Source organism: Elephas maximus, chromosome 22 (genome assembly GCF_024166365.1).
Source record: "Elephas maximus indicus isolate mEleMax1 chromosome 22, mEleMax1 primary haplotype, whole genome shotgun sequence".
NCBI classification, from domain to species: domain Eukaryota; kingdom Metazoa; phylum Chordata; class Mammalia; order Proboscidea; family Elephantidae; genus Elephas; species Elephas maximus.
In genome coordinates, this window is record NC_064840.1 from 22,314,391 (window position 1) to 22,331,923 (window position 17,533).

Below are 17,533 nucleotides of genomic sequence, written 5' to 3' on the forward strand. Positions count from 1 at the left end.
ATTCTGCATCCCACTTTGGAGAGTGGCGTCTCGGGTCTTAAACATTAGCAAGTGGCCATCTAAGATGCATCAATTGGTCTCAACCCACCTGGAGCAAATTAGAACGAAGAACACCAAAGACACAAGGTAATTATGAGCCCAAGAGACAGAAAGTGCCACATAAACCAGAGACTACATCACCCTGAGACCAGAAGAACTAGATGGTGCCCGGCTACAACCAATAACTGCCCTGACAGGGAACACAACAGAGAACTTCTGAAGGAGCAGGAGAGCAGAGGGATGCAGACCTCAAATTCTCGTAAAAAGAGCAAACTTACTGGTCTGACTGAGACTTAGAGGACCCCGGAGGTGATGGTCCCCAGACCTCCTGTTGGCCCAAGACAGGAACCATTCCCAAGGCCAACTCTTCAGAGAGGGATTGGACTATAGGACAGAAAATGATACTGGTAAGGAATGAGCTTCTTGGCTCAAGTAGACACATGAGACTGTGGGCAGTTCCTGTCTGGAGGGGAGATGAGAAGGCTGAGGGGGACAGAAGCTGGCTGAATGGACATGAAAACAGAGAGTAGAGCGAAGGGTGTGCTGTCTCATTAGGGAGAGAGCAACTAGGAGTGTATAGCAAGGCGTATGTAAATTTTTGTATGAGAGACTGACTTGACTTGTAAACTTTCACTTAAAGCACAATAAAAATTTAAAAAAAAAAGAGATTTTCCAGGATTATCCTACCTATTGTCATTACACCTCAGGGCTAAGTTGATGTGTCCTTGTGAGCTCAGCTTCAGCTGGGTCATGATCTCTATGCTCAAGGTCAGGGAATAATGACTCCAATATTGTTTCCTAAATGGACCACACTCTCCAAACAACCTTGGCCCTGCATTCGTCTTCTCTGTTTTCCCACCTGCAAAACCAGAACACTGGACCCAACCTAAAGTATTAGGAGGTCAGAAAGGGAGCCCACTAGGTGTCTTGCTTGGCGACAGTGGTGGTTCAGTGGTAGAATTCTTGTCTTCCTTGCAGGAGACCAGGGTTCAATTCCCAGCCCATGTACCTCATATGCAACAACCACCATCTGTCAGTGGAGATTTTCATGTGGCTAAGCTGCTGAACAGCTTTCAGGGGAGCTTCCACTCTATGACAGACTAGGAAGAAAGGCATGGTGATCTGGTTCCAAAAACCAGCCATTAAAAAAAATCCCATGGATCACAAAGCTCCAATCCCATTGTGCATGGGGTAGTCATGAGTCCAGCCAAACTGTCATTTCAATTAGTCCTCATTACCTCCCTGCCACAGAGGAACCATCTGCCCATTTTGCGATACGGAAATTGAGATCTAGAGAGGGCCAGCTGATTCCAAAGTTTATGATCTCACCAGGGCTCCTTGGATGAGGTGTGAGACTCACTCTCTGAGGAGCTCTTGCCTGGCTGAGAAGCTGAGAATCTAAGGACCAGGGGGGAACCTGCAGGCTTGGCAAACCAGCCTGGAATGTGGGGTGTGAGGGGGCCACCTGGGGGGCTGGTGAGAACAGAAGCCCGCAGCTAAGCCCCGGGTCACTGAACTCAGGCCCTTTGTGCACCCTGTTCCACCCGACTTCTGGCAGCTCTCCATTGCCCCCTCAGGGACCTGCAGCAAGCCGGTGGGCGGGCTGCAGCAAGGCAGTTGAGTCCTGGATTCCCACCACAGGGGAGCTGTTGGTAGATTCCCCCTGGGAGAGACCCCAGGGTTACAGCCATGGGCCCCGGAGTGAGCCGGGCACAGGGAGCGGAGACCAGAGCCACGCAGGCCAAAGGGGCCACGCAGGCTGGGGCGCACGGGACACCGCTGGTTCTCCTCTCCAAGCCCCAGGGATTTCTGACCCTGAGGGCGGATGAGGCCCGGGCCAGACCGGGGGGACCGCAGGCGGCACTGGCCGCTGCTGCTGCTGCTGCTGCTCCTGGGCCTGGGTCCCCTTGGCCTGCGGCCCCCGACTGCAACCCCGCGGAGCAGTGCCCCGGGCCCCCGAGCCCCGGCAGGGGGCAGTCGGTCCCGCTTGAGCAGTCTGTGGGGCAGGTAAGGGCCTGGAGTGTCGTGGAGGTGGGGGCCCACCGGCTTAGCCAGGGAGGGGTGATCAAGGATGGCGGCCGAACCGGGAAGAGCTGACCTGGGGAAGCTGCCTAGCTGGGAAGGGATGACCCGGGGAAACAGTGAGCCGGGAAGCCGTGACCGTGACCGAGGGCGGCAGCGGGGCTGAGAAGGAGTAACTGGCTGCGGGGGAGGGGGTTGGAGAGGAGGCGGGGGGTAGGCGGGGAAGCTGCCTGGCCAGAGAGGGATGGAAAGGAAGGGTCAGCTGGGAGAAGGGGCTGGGAGACCCTGTCTTTATTTAAAATATTCGTATTTTGTTCATCGCTGATATTTTTGCACTAATGCTTGATTTTTAAATACTGCGTTAAACTATTATTTATCTTGATTGCTGGGATTTGGCGCCCGCTTACTTTACAGCTGGAAACCCTGGTGGCGTAGTGGTTAAGTGCTATGGCTGCTAACCAAAAGGTCAGTAGTTTGAATCCACCAGGCGCTCCTTGGAAACTCTACGGAGCCATTCTACTCTGTCCTGAAAGGTCGCTATGAGTCGGAATCGACTCGACGGCAGTGGGTTTGGTTTTTGTTTTTTGTTTTTACTTTACATCTAGTGCCTCCGTCGCCTCGCCCTGGTCGGCGCTGTTCCGGGAGGCAGGGGCTGGAGGCCGGGGGGACGTCCGGGGTGGGGCCGCTGTAGCCCAGGGTGCCAGGCCCTGCTCTCGGTCAATGCCCACCCGTTTCCCCCAGCGCCGTGCCCTCAGGTGCAGGGCCACCTCCGAGCACCTGGCCGCCGGCTTCGCCTACACTGCTGGGCGATCTTTCGGGTCCCCGGGCCCACGCACTGAGCCAAGGCCGTCTCCTGGGCCCCAGGGGCAGGCGCCGTCCTGGGGAAGAGGGGCTGGGGAGGTCACGTTGCCCCTGACGAGCTGTGGGCCCAGAGCAGCCCGTTCCTCTGTGTGGCGCGTCGGGACCCTCTGATGACAATCCGCGACATGACAGCTGCGTGCCTGGCTGGCGCTCGTCATTCTAGGGGTTAGAGCCTCGTCACCGGCCCCGCAAGTCCGGTTCCGCTGCCTCCCCGAGGCTCAGAGAGGTGAGGCCACCTGCCCCAGGTCACACCGCTCGCGGGCGCAGGTCCGGAACCGGAGGAGAACGCTGTGACCGCACAGGGTATCCGGTGTTTTAACAAAACGACCCCAGAGAAGGAGGGTGCAGGGCCCCCGGGAAAGAGTAGGACTGTCGGCCCACCACCACCCCCTTCCGGGGGGCGCCGGTTCTTGGCTCAGCCGCTTAAGTCCTTACCGGGCCAGGCCAGGGGGGTACCGAGAGGGCGGAACCGAACCAAGAGACCACCGTGCGGCTGCAGAGACAGACACGTGATGCAGCAGTTAAGAGCTCAGCTGCTAACCAAAAGGTCTGCAGTTTGAATCCACCAGCCTCTCCTTGGAAACCCTATGCTACAGTTCTGCTTCGTCCTGTAGGGTCGCTGTAAGTCAGAGCCGGCTAGAAGGGAAAGGGTTGTTTTTGTTGTTGTTGTTGTTGTTTTTGTCGGGGAGGGGCGCTCAGCTCTGTGGGCGAGATGCCCCCCTGGGACTCACAGATCAGAGACTCTGACTAGTGATGGGGCTCCCAGGTGCCCTGAAAGAGACACCGTCTGAGTTGCGAGGCGGGCACGGGACGCTGGGCCAGCGAGGCAGGGAGCTGGTGGGGGAGGCGGGAGGAGGTTGGGCGGAAGGCAGAGGGTCCTGCGACCGGGCCTTTATCCTGGGGTCCACTATGTTTTCTTGTGGACATTTTGAAAAATACAGAACATTGTATTATAAAGCAAAAATTTAAATCTGGTGGAATCCCACCAGCCAGAGACACACCATTTAATATTTTCTGACAGGCTTTGAAATATACTTTAAAAAAAAAAAAATTGGGAGCGTCCGTATATTCAATATTGCCGGAGGGATTTAAGCAAAAGAATATCTGTTTTGGAAAAATGGCTGTGGACCTAAGGCGGGGTTAGAGGGGCCCAAGCCAGGGAGTCAGAGAGAGGCAGCTGCTGCGGTACAGGTAATGGGGCCTGGAGCAAAGCCTGGGCCTGGGGTGCGGAGGAGGGCAGGTATGCAGGGGACCCTGTACCAAGGGCTCCTATGACATTGGCAGGTAAATGTGAAGTGGAGGAAAGGACTTGGACTATCTATAGGAGTTTAAAATGTACGACTATTTTAGCTAGATGCATTGATTCATAAAATGTTTATGTATTTAAATTACGAAAATCCACTTCTAGGATTTATGGGGGGGCAGATCAAATATTATTTAGGGTGAGAAAAAAACGTAAATAACCTAAATATTTGCAGGAAGGTGTGATAAAATACAATATGGCACGTCTAAGGAATCTTACACAAACCTTCAAACTTAGGTTTCTGAAGCATCTGTAATAATATAGAAAAATCTATTTTTAAAAAGGATACAACATGGGATATACAGATGCTTTCAAATTTGTTTTAAAAGTACGTTTCAAAGCCTGTCACAAAATATTGAATGGTGTGTTTCTAGCTGGTGAAGTTCCACCTGACGTTAATTTTTGCTTTAATGTTCTGTATTTTTTTAAATGTCCACAAGAAAACGTATTTCATTTTTGACTTCTAAAATAATTTTTAATTTTGAAAATAGACAGTGGCAATGGCTGTACATCATAGTGACTATGAGTGATGTCACTGAGTTTTACTCTTCAAAATGGTTAAAATGGCAAGTTTCGTTACATATATTTTACCAAGAAAGTAATTGATATGAGAGTAACACGTGCTTGTTGTTAAAAGAAAATCTTAAGCACAGGAGTAATAATAAAAAAAAAATTATTTTTTACTTTTTTTGAGTAGATACAGTAAAAAGTGCATGTTTCCATTTACCGTAACCCCATGTCTTCCCCAGAGATGGTGACTGTTGGCAGGTTGTCTGTACACTTCCAGACCTTGTCCTATGTGTGTGTGCCCCCAAACATACACACACACACACACACAGAGTATATAGTTAGTGTTGAGATACTTTTTTTCGTAAATGGATTCATACTCTACGTATTCTCCTGCAACTGGCTTTTTAAATAATATGTTGTCAACATTTTCTATGTCAATCTATATGGTCCCACCACAATCTCATAACAGCTTTATAAGAGTTCAAATTTGAATGAGTCAGAATTTATTTAACCATTTCGTTGCTAATGGATGTTTAGGTTGTTTCCATTTAAAAATTCCATTTACGAGCGATGCTGCAGTGAGGATCTCTGCGTATGGTGTAAGTATATAAGATGTGCTTATAAAAAAAAAAAATTTTTTTTTTTTAATGTATTGCCATAGGTGAGATGCCTGAAAGCAGATTTGTTGGGTCGGAGGCAATACGCTTTTGGAATTTTCCTAGGTAGTATCCAATTACTTTCCCAAAAGGCTGTTCCGGTCTCCGCTCACTACAATGAATAATAGCGTCCTTTCCCCTGCATCCTTCCCAATCCTGTGATTCCGTTGGTCTGTTTTTATGTTGCCCACCTGATGAGCAAAAAATAGAATGTTTGTTGTTTTATTGTTTAGAATTTGAACATTGGTGAAACTTATTTTCCTTCCATATTTTTATTGACTAATTTTGTTTCTTCTGTGAATTGACTGGTCATAATTTTGGCCATGTTTTCCACTCAGTTGCATGTATTTTCTAACAGACTCATAGAAATTTTTGATATATTTTGGATATTAACCCCTCATCTAGTATATAAGTTGTGAATGTTTTTCCCTAGCCTATTTTTTTTTATTATATGCATTTGATTTATGAGATCTTTCGCCATAAAGCTGTTTTTAATTTCTATGTGTCGGATTGGTTTAGTGTTTTCTTTATGGTTTCTGTGATTCATGGTATGCTTTATGTCAATATGGTAAAATCATTTTTCTCTATTTTAATCTGGTTCTTTTGTTGTTTTGATTTTTTTTTTAATCCACCTAGAGTTTATTTTTGTGTAAGTAAGAATCTGACTGTATTTTCCAAATGGAGAGCTAATGGACACACATTTGTTAAAGATAAATGAAACTTTTTTCAAATACTAAATTATTGATTCGATTCATCATACTCTCTGTGGTTCCACTGATCTATTCCTGTCTCAATTCCATGCTGTTTTAATTACTTTAGCTTTATAACCTGTTTTGACATTTAATAAGGAAAGACCCACCATTATTACTCTTTTTCAAAATATTCACATCTATTCTCTGCCATTATTCTCACTTCTGGACTTTAGTTTACTTCACTAACTTTCAAAAATCATTCTTTTGGTGTCATGTGTGTGATTTTGTGGAATATATAGATATATAGATTATTTTGAGAAGAGCTGACATCTTTATGATGTTCGGGATTTCCATCCAGGAACATGGTACACCTCTCCATTCACTCGCCTTAGTCAGGTTGTTTTGTATTTTATTCTGGTAAATGTGGCAAATTTTTACCTGTACTAAGTTTATTCCTAGGATTTTTAACATCACTTTACGGCAGTTGTGACTTTTTCCCCCATTTCGTGTTCCAAATGGTTACTTCTGGTGTAGAAGGGAAACCTGTTGACTTTTATATGTTGCCCTTGTGTCCAGTCACTTTACTGAATTCTTGTTTTTGTTCCAATAGTTCTTCAGCTCACTCTCTTGGGCTTTTTTTAAAAGTAGACTATCACATCATCTGCAAAGAACAATTTTCTCTCTTTTTTCCTAATACTTATACCTCTTTTTTTTTTTTTTACTTCATCTTATTTCATCAGCTAGATTATTCAGAATACGTGTAATAAATAAAAATGAGAGGGGACAGCCTTGCCTTGTTTCTGATTCTTAAATGTTTTACCTTTAAGTGTGGAGGTTACTGTAAGTTTCTGGGAGATGCTCTTTGTTGAGTTAAAGATGTTTCCTTCATTTATTAGCTTACTAATAGCCTGAATGTTTACTTCCTTTAAATCAAAAATAAGTGATGCATTCCTATTACTATCACATTACATTTTGTTTCAAAAACCCTATGTGCATATCATAAACACAACGATAGCCAAATGGTCCTGCTGCTAAGGAGGAAAGCACTGGCCTCGACTGGATAGGTTATCTTTCAATTGAAATAAACTGTACAGCATTGGTGGTATAGTGGTGAGCACAACTACCTTCCAAGCAGTTCACCTGGGTTTGATTCACAGCCAGCACAGTGGGCTGACACTTGGAAACCCTGGTGGCGTAGTAGTTAAGAGCTATGGCAGCTAACCAAAAGATCGGCAGTTCAAATCTACCAGGCACTCCTTGGAAACTCTACAGGCGGTTCTGCTGTGTCCTATAGGGTAGCTATGAGTCAGAACTGACCCAAAGGCAAAAGGTTTGGTTTTGGTTTTTAAGTTGTTTTTAGCTGCCATCAAGTTGATGCCCAACTCCTGGTGACCTCAAGCACAACAGGATCAGATGGTTGTGATCCACAGGGTTTTCACTGGCTAATTTTTGGAAGTATGTTGCCAGGCCTTTCTCCCTAGTCTACCTTAGTCTGAAAAGCTCCACTGAAACCTGTTTAGCATCAGAGCAACAAGCAAGCCTCCACTGACAGAAAGGTGTTAGCTGCACATGAGGTGCATTGGCTGGGACTCAAACCTGGGGCTCCTGCATGGAAGATCTCCCATCGATCCACCACTTTCAGTGTTCTTGCCGCTGCTGCTGTTGTCATTAGTTGCTGTTGAGTCAGTTCCAACTCATAGCGACATAATGTATAACAGAACAAAACATTGCCCAGTCCTGCATCATCTCCATGATCTTTGCTATGTTTGAGCCCATTAACTATATTGGGAGATAAAAGCAGATTGGCAACAATGAGGATTCTTGCAGTCATAAACTCTTAGACTCTAATTGGGGTGTTTTCCTAATTATTTTAATGGTCTTCTTATGCTATGGTAGAATGTCTGGGAGAGGGTGAGTCAAAGAGGGCGAAGCATTCTAGGCTAACTCCAGAGGTGGAGAGACGTCTGCTAAAGTGAAGATACTGGAGGGGGGCAAGTTTGCAGGGAAATGTGATAAGTTTAGTTTGGGCCTGTTGGATTTGAGGTATCCGTAGGCTATTCAAGTAGAAGCATGTGAATTTAGAGCCAAGCAGAGAGGTCAAGGCTAAGTAGGGACCCGAGATGCCTTGGGCACTCGTCGTAGTGTGCGGTGTGGGTCAGATGTAGGGAGAACAGAAAGAGTACAGGGCAGCAGAATCCAGGGCAGTGGTCTAGAAGTCAACATGGGATGGGGGAAAAGGAAGTCAAAGGAGAAGGAGAGTGTGGGGTCTCAGACACCAAGGAGAAGAGCGTCTCTGGAATGAGTGGCCGACCATAGTGTTGCATCCTACAGAAAAGTCAGCTACATGGGGATGGGGAGGGACCTCAGCTTGACCATGATGGGGGCTTTGTTGACCTTGACTTGAGAGGTTTCAAGGAGAAATGGGAGTGAGAGTCGGGGGACACCCACAATGTCCCAGCACGTGAAGTAGTGCCTGAGCACTAAATGGGTGCTCAGTCGCCATTGTTGGATGGATGGATGGACGGGAGGACGGATGGATGGATGGATGGATGGATGGATGGATGGATGGATGGATGGATGGATGGATGGATGGATGGATGGATGGATGGATGGATGGATGGATGGATGGATGGATGGATGGATGGATGGATGGATGGATGGATGGATGGATGGATGGATGGATGGATGGATGGATGGATGGATGGATGGATGGATGGATGGATGGATGGATGGATGGATGGATGGATGGATGGATGGATGGATGGATGGATGGATGGATGGATGGATGGATGGATGGATGGATGGATGGATGGATGGATGGACGGACGGATGGATGGACAGATGGATGGATGGGTGGACAGATGAACGGATGGATGGACAGGTGGGTGGTGGATGGATAGATGAATAGACAGACGGATGGATGGATGGATGGATGTTTGGACAGAAACATGAGAGATCAGAGAAGGCTTCATGAAGGAGGTGAGACTGGGTTGAGTCTTGATAAATGGAGGCAATAGAGGGAGAACCATGATTTAGAAATGACCCAGTGTCCACAGGCCCAGGGAGGAAGACAGCCTGGCTGGACCATGGGAGCTTGTGGGGGAGGAGGACTGATACAGGAAAAGCTGAACAGGACAGAGCCCCAGCATGCTCCCACCCAAGAGAAATAGTCCATCAGGTGTTTGTGTGGAACACCTACTATGTGCAGTGACACCATCCACACTGAGGATTCAGCGGTGACTGGGGCAGACTTGGTGTCTGCCTCACAGAGGGGGTTGGGCGGGGAATCAAGGCCAAGGATGGGCAGAGGGTCAGGTGGGTCTTGCCCTCACCTCTGGGGCTGGCCACCTGCCTGTACTCCCCCACGCCCCCTCCTGCAGCCTGCATTGGTCATGCCCTGCAGGTTCCCACTCTGGCCTGGCCCCCGGGGGGCAGGCCCCAGGTGCTGGTCCCACCAGTTTTGGTCTGAACCTCAGCCATGGTGGTATGTCTTCGGCAGCGGGACACAGCTTACTGTCCTAGGTAAGTGGCTCTCATAACTTTTCCTAACCCCTCCCACCCCTCCTGTCTCCAGAAAGTCGTTTTTCACTCTCAAAGGCTTCTTGTCACCTGCCCTCCCTAGCCTAAGGGCCTATCCCTTTACCTTTCTCCATGGGCCTAGCGGAGGCGGGTTTGTCTTGGGGTTCCCAGCAGGAGAAGCCCCGATAGCAGGAACAACTCCTTCAGAGTCTGACAGCCAGGGCCAGCCTGGGCTGGGGAGCTTGGCCTCAAGAATGGGCATTTCTGCCCCCCTTCCAGAACAGACCCCATGTGGGGGCCAGAGGCTGGTCTGACCAGGGCACTGGGTGGCTTTAGAGACAGCCCTGAGCCCCTGAGTCTGGGCGGAGGTCTGGATGCTCACCAAGTCCAGGAGGGGCTGCACAGGAGGCCCAAGGGCAAGGCTGGGGCTGTGACCCCAGCTCCAGGGTGCCGGAGGTCAGCCCAAGGGGAGACCGATGGGGGGTGAGGAGGGGGCCTGGCCCCTTCTAGGTCAAGGCTGTCTGGGGCCGTGACTGGGCCGTGGGGACAGGGGCCACAGAGACAAAGTGAAACCAGGTGAGGTGACCAGACACTGTCCCTCCCAGTGCGGTGGTCAGAAATTAGCAGGGCTGGAAGCCAAGACTCACAGGTCCTACTGGGCAGAGACCCATTTGGCCCAGAGCCCTTTAGACTCTGATGCCAGATGTCTCCTCTGTCCGTTGGTTTTACCCCCTGCCACGGAGCAAATTAGGGGGGTTCAGTGAATTTCTGACTGTCAGGTAAATCAGGGGTAGTTGGGACTTCTGAGGTGGGTGTGGGGCAGCTGTGCCTCATAGTTTGTGGGTGAATCACAAGAACACATTCCAGTTGAAGGGTCCTGCAGTCAGCCCAGTGGGGAGAGGGTGAGATGGGCAAAGCCTAAGGAGCCCCTTGGGGCTTTGGCCAGGAGGAGCCCACCCTGCTCCCCAGGACAGCTGAGTGAACCACCTGGCTGGGAAAGAGCCTGGGCCCTGCGGGTGAGAAAAGGGCCCTCAAGCACCAGGTGGAGGCTTGGGGCTTCTACACATACCATGGGGCTGTCCCACCAGCCTGAGGGGAGCCCCAGTTCACAGGGCAAGACAGAGGGTGCCCCAAGAACGCAACAAGGAAGCATCTGGTTTTCAAGGAAGTTGTCAGCTTCTGTAACACCCCAACCTAGGGCTGGGGCTGAGGGCACAGGAGCACAGCCAGATTCCAAATTCAGACTCCAGAGATGGAGGTACAGCTGCCCTGGACACACAGGAAACTGAGACCACCAGAGGGGAAGGATTCGACAGGTCACTGGGAGGAGGTGACTCGGAAAGGGTTTCTAGGAGGGGCTGGGTACCTGCTCTCCGGGGTGCCCGAATGGAAAGAGGGGAGGGGAGGGGCAAACACAGCTCTGCTGTGAGCATCCCAGACCTATGGCTGGGGGCAACAGTGCTCCCAACAATGCTGAATCGTCCCTGCTCCTCACACCACTGCCTCTACCTACCAGGTCACCTCAAGGCTTCACCCTCAATCACTCTGTTCCCACCATCCTCTGAGGAGCTCCAAGCCAACAAGGCCACACTGGTCTGTCTCATAAATGACTTCTACCCGGGCACCGTGGTTGTGGCCTGGAAGGAAGACGGCAAAACCATCACCCAGGGAGTGCAGACCACCAAGCCCTCCAAACAGAGCAACAACAACTATGCTGCCAGCAGCTACTTGACCCTGACGCCTGCCCAGTGGAGGTCTCATAACAGCTATAGCTGCCAGGTCACGCATGAGGGGAGCACCGTGGAGAAGAAGGTGGCCCCTGCAGAGTGTGCTTAGGGCCCTGAGCATCCCTACTCAGGAGGACCCAGAGGAGCTGGACCCTGGGTACTGGGTCCCCCATCCAGACATCCATCCTCCAACTTTCTACTGTGTTCCTGATCCCCTTCTGTCATCAGCTCAGACCTGGGTGGACCCCACACCCTCCCGATTTCCACTTCTTCTCAATAAAGATCTGACGTTTATCATCTGATGTGTCCAACGTGCATCTGTGTCTGGTCGCGTCTCTGGGAAGGTTCTCCACTCCAGGGGCAGGGCAGTTCCTGTGTGGAAGCCCCATCCACCATAACCCCCATCAAATATGCAGGGAAGTGAGGGGAGCTCAGTGTGCTGGGGGAACCTTGACCACAGTAGGGATTGTCCCTGCCCTGCCTCCCAGTGCCACCCTGGGACTCTGTCCTTGTCCACCCAGAAAGAGGGACTGAGGGAGGGGCAGATGGAGGGGGCCAACCCTGAGTATTACATCAGGGAGAAATGAGGAGGTTTCCAGTCCTCCCGGGTGGGCTGGAGACAGGCCATGGAGGAAGAAACCCCTCGAGATGAGACCAGGGTCTGAGCGTGAGATGAGGTTCAATTTCTTGGTTTCATCAAGGGAACCAGGTGGACAGCATTTAGCTAGGAATAGTCCATGGTTTTCCCAACACCTGGGAGCATGGGAATTATTTGGAGAATTTCACATACACACCCATCTCTTAAAATCTCAGAATGTGTAGTAGCTAAGTAAAGGCACGAGTCCTGAGATAGGGAAACAGTTTAACGTTATGTAACCCAGCCTTCCCAAATCATGTTGACCCTCTCCCCACCATAAGAAGTCCCACTAACGCTCTGCCAGACAACGGTATCCAGAGACAATATCTGGGGGGAAATGGGGATGAAGCTAAGGCACACGCATGTCCTCTGTCTAGTTCTGATATGTGGGGTCAGGTCAGCTCAGCCTGGGGCTGGGAATGTCCATCATGAATTTTCAGTGAGTATCGTCAGTTTTGGGTATAGAATTAGAGGCAGTTTTATGGTTGTGGATTATTGATGATCACACAATTTGGGGAGTAGACATGGGTAAAACTGGGGTAAGTGAGAAAATGCAAGGTCCCAGGGACATAATAGGTTTGTGAAGATTTTCCCTGGAAGGGTGCATCAGTGAAATTCAGGATTAGAGTCAGGGTCAGGTCAAACTGGATCAGGGCAGGGGGGGAGTGTGGTGTCAGGGCTATAGCAAGGTCAGACTGCTACAGTGATGACTCCCCTGCCCCCTGCCCTCTGCCCTGACCCCCCACCCCGGGGTTATCCAGGTTTTTTTTCTTTTTTAATAAACTTTATTTTTTAGATCAGTTTTTAGGTTTATAGAAAAATTAGAAAGAACAGGAAATGCCCATATATCCCCCTAACAACTAGCTTGCATTAGTGTGGTACATTTGTTACTATTGATGATCATATACTGATACATTATTAGTAGCCAAAGTCCACAGTTTACATCAGGGTTCATTCTCTGTGTTGTACATTCCTATAGGTTTTGACAAACGCATAACGTCGTGTGTCCACCACTATATTATCATATAGAATAGTTTCACTTTTCTTAAAATGCCCTTAGATCCACCTGTCCATCCCTTCCTCCTCTGCCTAAATCGCTCAGCTTTGTTACCATATCTAGAGTTTTGCCTTTGTCAGAATGCCACGCGCATGGGATCATACAGTGCTCGCCTTTTTCAAACTGGTTTCTCTCACTTAGCAATACACGTTAAATGGTTCTCTGTATCTTTTCATGGCTTCACAACTGAATTGTTTTTATCACTGAGTGGTAATCCATTGCATAGATGGAACACAGCTTGTCTGTACATTCATCTATGGAAGGATGATTAAGGATAAATCTGCCATAAACATTCATGTGCCAGTTTTTGTGTGAACAGTTTTCAATTCATTTGGGTAAATACCTAGGAGCACAATTGCTGAATCATACAGTAAATCTGCACTGTTAGAAATTGCCAGACTGTCTTCCAACCGGCTTTTTGCATTCCCATCAGCAATGAGTGAGTGCCCTGTTGCTATACACCCTAGCCAGCTTTTTTTTTTTTTTGCTGTTGTCAGTGTTATGGATTTTAGCCATTGTAATAGATGTGTAGTGCTATCTCACTATTGTTTTGATTTGCAATTCACTAATGAATTCTTGAGCATCTTTTCCTATGCCTATTTGCTGTTTGTATATCTTCTTTGGTGAAATGTCTGCTTTGATCTTTTGTCCATGTTTTAATTGGGTCATTTGTTTACTTATTGTTGAGTTTTAAAGTTCTTTGTATGTCTTTGATACAAGTCCTTTCTCAGATATGTATTACACAAAGATTTTATCCTAGTCCGTAGCTTGTTTTTTCATTTTCTTAACAGTGTCTTTTGTAGAGTAGAAGTTTTTAATTTCAATGAAGTACAGCTTATCGGTATTTTCTTTTATTGATCATGCTTTTGGTGTTGTATCACAAACTCCTCATTGAATGCACCAGCTCCTAGATTTTCTCCTATGTCATCTTCTAGAATGTATATATTTAAAAAAAAAAAAAACCCATTGCCATCAAGTCAATTCTGACTCACAGTGAACCTATAGAATGTATATACTATTTAACATTTCAATCGGTGATCCACTTTGAGCTCATTTTTGTGAAAGGTGTAAGATCTGTGTCTAGATTCATTTTTTGCACATAGATGTCCAGTTGTTCTAGCGCCAGTTATTGAAAAGACTGAGCTCAGTCTCCCTCATTGTGCCCCAAACATCCAGGAATGTTGGGTGAACTCCATGCGCTGGGGGATCTGTGACCACACCATAGATTGTCCTCACCATTGCCACCCTGAGATTCTGTTCTTGTCCACCCAGGAAGGAGAGAGGCTGAGGGAGAGGACGGCTGGATGGGAGGACACTGAGTATCTCACTGGGGAGAAATGAGAAGCGTCCCAGGGGCCTTGAATGCACTGGAGACAGCCCATGGGAAGAAGGAGCCCCTTGAGGCAGAACCAGGATATGAACACAAGGCTCAATGTCCTGGTTTTATCAAGGATCTCAGACCCAAGAACATTTACCTGGTAAAGGGTCAGTGGTTTTCCATCATCAGGAGCATTGGAAATATTTGGGAAATTCCACATACCCGTGCATTTCATACGTTTTCACAATGTATATTAGTTAAATAAAAGCACTGACAAGTCCCACAATAGAGAAACAGTTTAATACAATCTTACCCACATGTCCCAAATCATTTCGCCACACTCCGCCCACCTTAGAAAGCCCCACTACTGTTCTGCTTCACCAAGAATTTTCAGGGACAATATTTGGGGGAAACTGGGGGTGAAGCTGAGGCACACATGCGCCCTCTGTTTACGATCAGCTGGGCATGGGGTCAGGTCAACTCAGCATGGGGCTGGGATCTCCATCACGAAGAGTCCTGGTGTGTAACATTAGGGACAAGTTTGTGGATGGAGCTTGGTGATGGTCATGCAGATTGGGGAGGGGACATGGGTGAAATTGGGGTATGTGAGAAAGTGCATGGTCCCAGGCACATAATGGCCCTCTGGTGATCGTCCTTCAGAGACGGTGTCAGAGTAAAATTCAGGATTAGAGTCAGGGTCAGGTCATCACAAGCCAGCTCAGGGGGGAGCGTGGTCTAAGGCTGCCGACGGGTCAGGCTTCCACTCTGACGCAGCCTCCCCTGCCTCCCAGACCCCGCTGTAGATTATATTGATTTTTCTTTTTTAAGAGACTCTAATTTTTAGAGCAGCTTCAGGTTTACAGAAAGAACAGACAGTTCCCATATATCCCCTCTAACAGCTAGCTAGCATTGCCTTACATTTGTTAATTTTGAGGACATTGATTGAAACATTATTACAGACTAAAATCTATAGCTTACATTAAGGTTCACTGTGCTGTACAGTCCTGTGGGTTTCAAAGAAGACATAATGCCAGGTGTCCAACATTACATTATCATACAGAAAAATGCCCGTTACCCATCTCTTCTTGAATCCTTGCCAAGCACTGATCCCTTTACTAGCTCTACAGTTTTGCTTTTTCCATAGTGTCTCATACTTGGAGTCTTACAGTATGTAGATTTTCAGAGTGGCCTCTTGCACTAAGCGAGATGCATTTAACGTCCCTCCATATCTTTTTGTGGCTTTATTGTTTGGTCCTTTTTCTCACTGAATAATATCCCATTGTGTGGATATACCACAGCTCGTGTATTCTTTCACCTATTGCGTCTGGTTCTTGGCAATTTTGGATACAACTGTTGTAAGTATTCGTTTACAGGTTTTTCTGTGCACATAGCTTTCAATTCATTTGGATAAATATCTAGAATCGCAGTTGCTGAGTCTTATGGTAAGCCTATGTTTAGCTTTGTAAGAAATTGCCGAACCATCTTCCAAAGTGACATTTTGCATTCCACATGGCCATGAGTGAGAGGTCTTATTGTTCCACAACCTCACCACCAATTGATGTTGTCAGTCGTATGGATTTTAGTCTTTTTTAGTAGGTGTGTAGTGACTTCTCATTGTTTTAATTTGCAATTTCCTAATAACATATGATGTGGGGCACCTTTTCATGTGCTTACTTGTCATCTACATATCTTCTTTGCTGAGGTGTCCATTTAGATCCTTAGCCCATTTTCTAATTTGTTCTTTGATGTTATTATGTTTTAAGAGTTCATGTTATATCTTGGATAAATGTCCTTTATCAGATCTGTGTTTTATAATGATTTTCTCCCAGTCCTCAGCTTACTAGTACCTTTCACATAGCAGAGTATTTAATTTCAGCGAAGTCCAAATTATCAATTTCTTTTTCTATGGATCATCCTTTTGGATTTGGATCTAAAACTTCGCCATTAAATGCTCCACTGCCTAGATTTTCTTCCATTCTCTTCTAGAAGTTTTATAGTTTTGCATTTAACTTTCAGATTGTTCATCCTTTTGAGTTCATTTTTGTGAAAGGTGTAAGGTCCGTGTCTGTTGTTGTTGTGTGTCATCCATTTGATCCCGACTCCTAGTGACCAAAAAAAAAAAAAAAATTTTTTTTTTTCCTAGTGACCCCATATAGAACTGCCTCATAGAGTTTCCGAGGCTGTAATCCCTACAGAAGCAGATCAGCAGGTCTTGTCTCCTACAGAGACACTGGTGGGTTTGAACACTTGACCTTTCAGTTAGCAGCCAAGCTCTTAACAATTGCACCACCAGGGTTTCATTTTTTGCATGTGTATGTCCAGTTCTTCCCACTCCACATGTACAAGGAACTATCCTTTCTCCATTGAATTCCCTTATTCCCTTGTCAAAGTTCAGTTGACTGTATTTGTGTGGGTGTTTTCTGGGCTCTCTATTCAGTTCCATTGACCTATTTGGCTGAGGCTATATTTTACTGATGATGTGACTGTCCATTCTTCAGAGACACTAGAAGCCACTTCAGGTTGCCTCTGGTTCTCCTTAAATCTCCTGAGTTCCCAGAGGACCTCAATGGTTTCTGCTCCTTAGGGTGAAAAGATGTTTCAGGCTCAACTTGGACCTTATCTGCTTCAGGCCTACAATCGGCCATTTATCCTGGGTGCCCTGATTCCATGTAGTAGGAGGTGGTTGTTTGATGTTTGATCAGGGTACTAGCTCACATCTCTCCTGAAAAAAAGATATTACCAGACCCTCCTAAAGGTGAAGTGATATTTTACCCTGCATGGTCACAGGGGATATTTCCTAGGTTTCCCTTAAAGAATGAAGCTAAAATCCTGGCCAGATCTACCCCAAAATGAGGATACACCCCACAGACTAGGGCTGAGATGCCTGAAGTCAGAGTTGGGGCTGTTAGATGCTTCCAATGGCCAGGGCAGCCCAAGGCAAACTGACCATCCCTGGGGAAATGGGGGTACACCTGTGGACACCCTCTGCCCTCACCCCATGCCTCATTAAGAGTTAGTTTTGGAAATCTGTATAGAAGAAACATCCTGTCCTCTTTCATGGAACTTCCCTCCTTAGCTGGGTAAATGCCCCCAAGACCTCATTCCTATTCCTGGTTGATGGTCAGTAGGAAATCCAGATCCAAGACATTGACTTCCTCCGAGAGCTTCACTTACCAAGAACGTGCTATACAC

At 47.4% G+C, this 17,533-nt stretch overlaps 1 gene segment (V, D, J or C); it reads left to right on the forward strand.

The window, feature by feature from the left end:
• The first annotated feature begins 1,536 nt into the window (after nt 1-1,536).
• Nucleotides 1,537-11,641, forward strand: LOC126066029 (immunoglobulin lambda constant 6-like). The segment is given in 3 exon segments: nt 1,537-2,046; nt 9,487-9,605; nt 11,119-11,641. Coding segments are annotated over 3 exon segments (621 nt in total).
• The last annotated feature ends 5,892 nt before the right edge of the window (nt 11,642-17,533 follow it).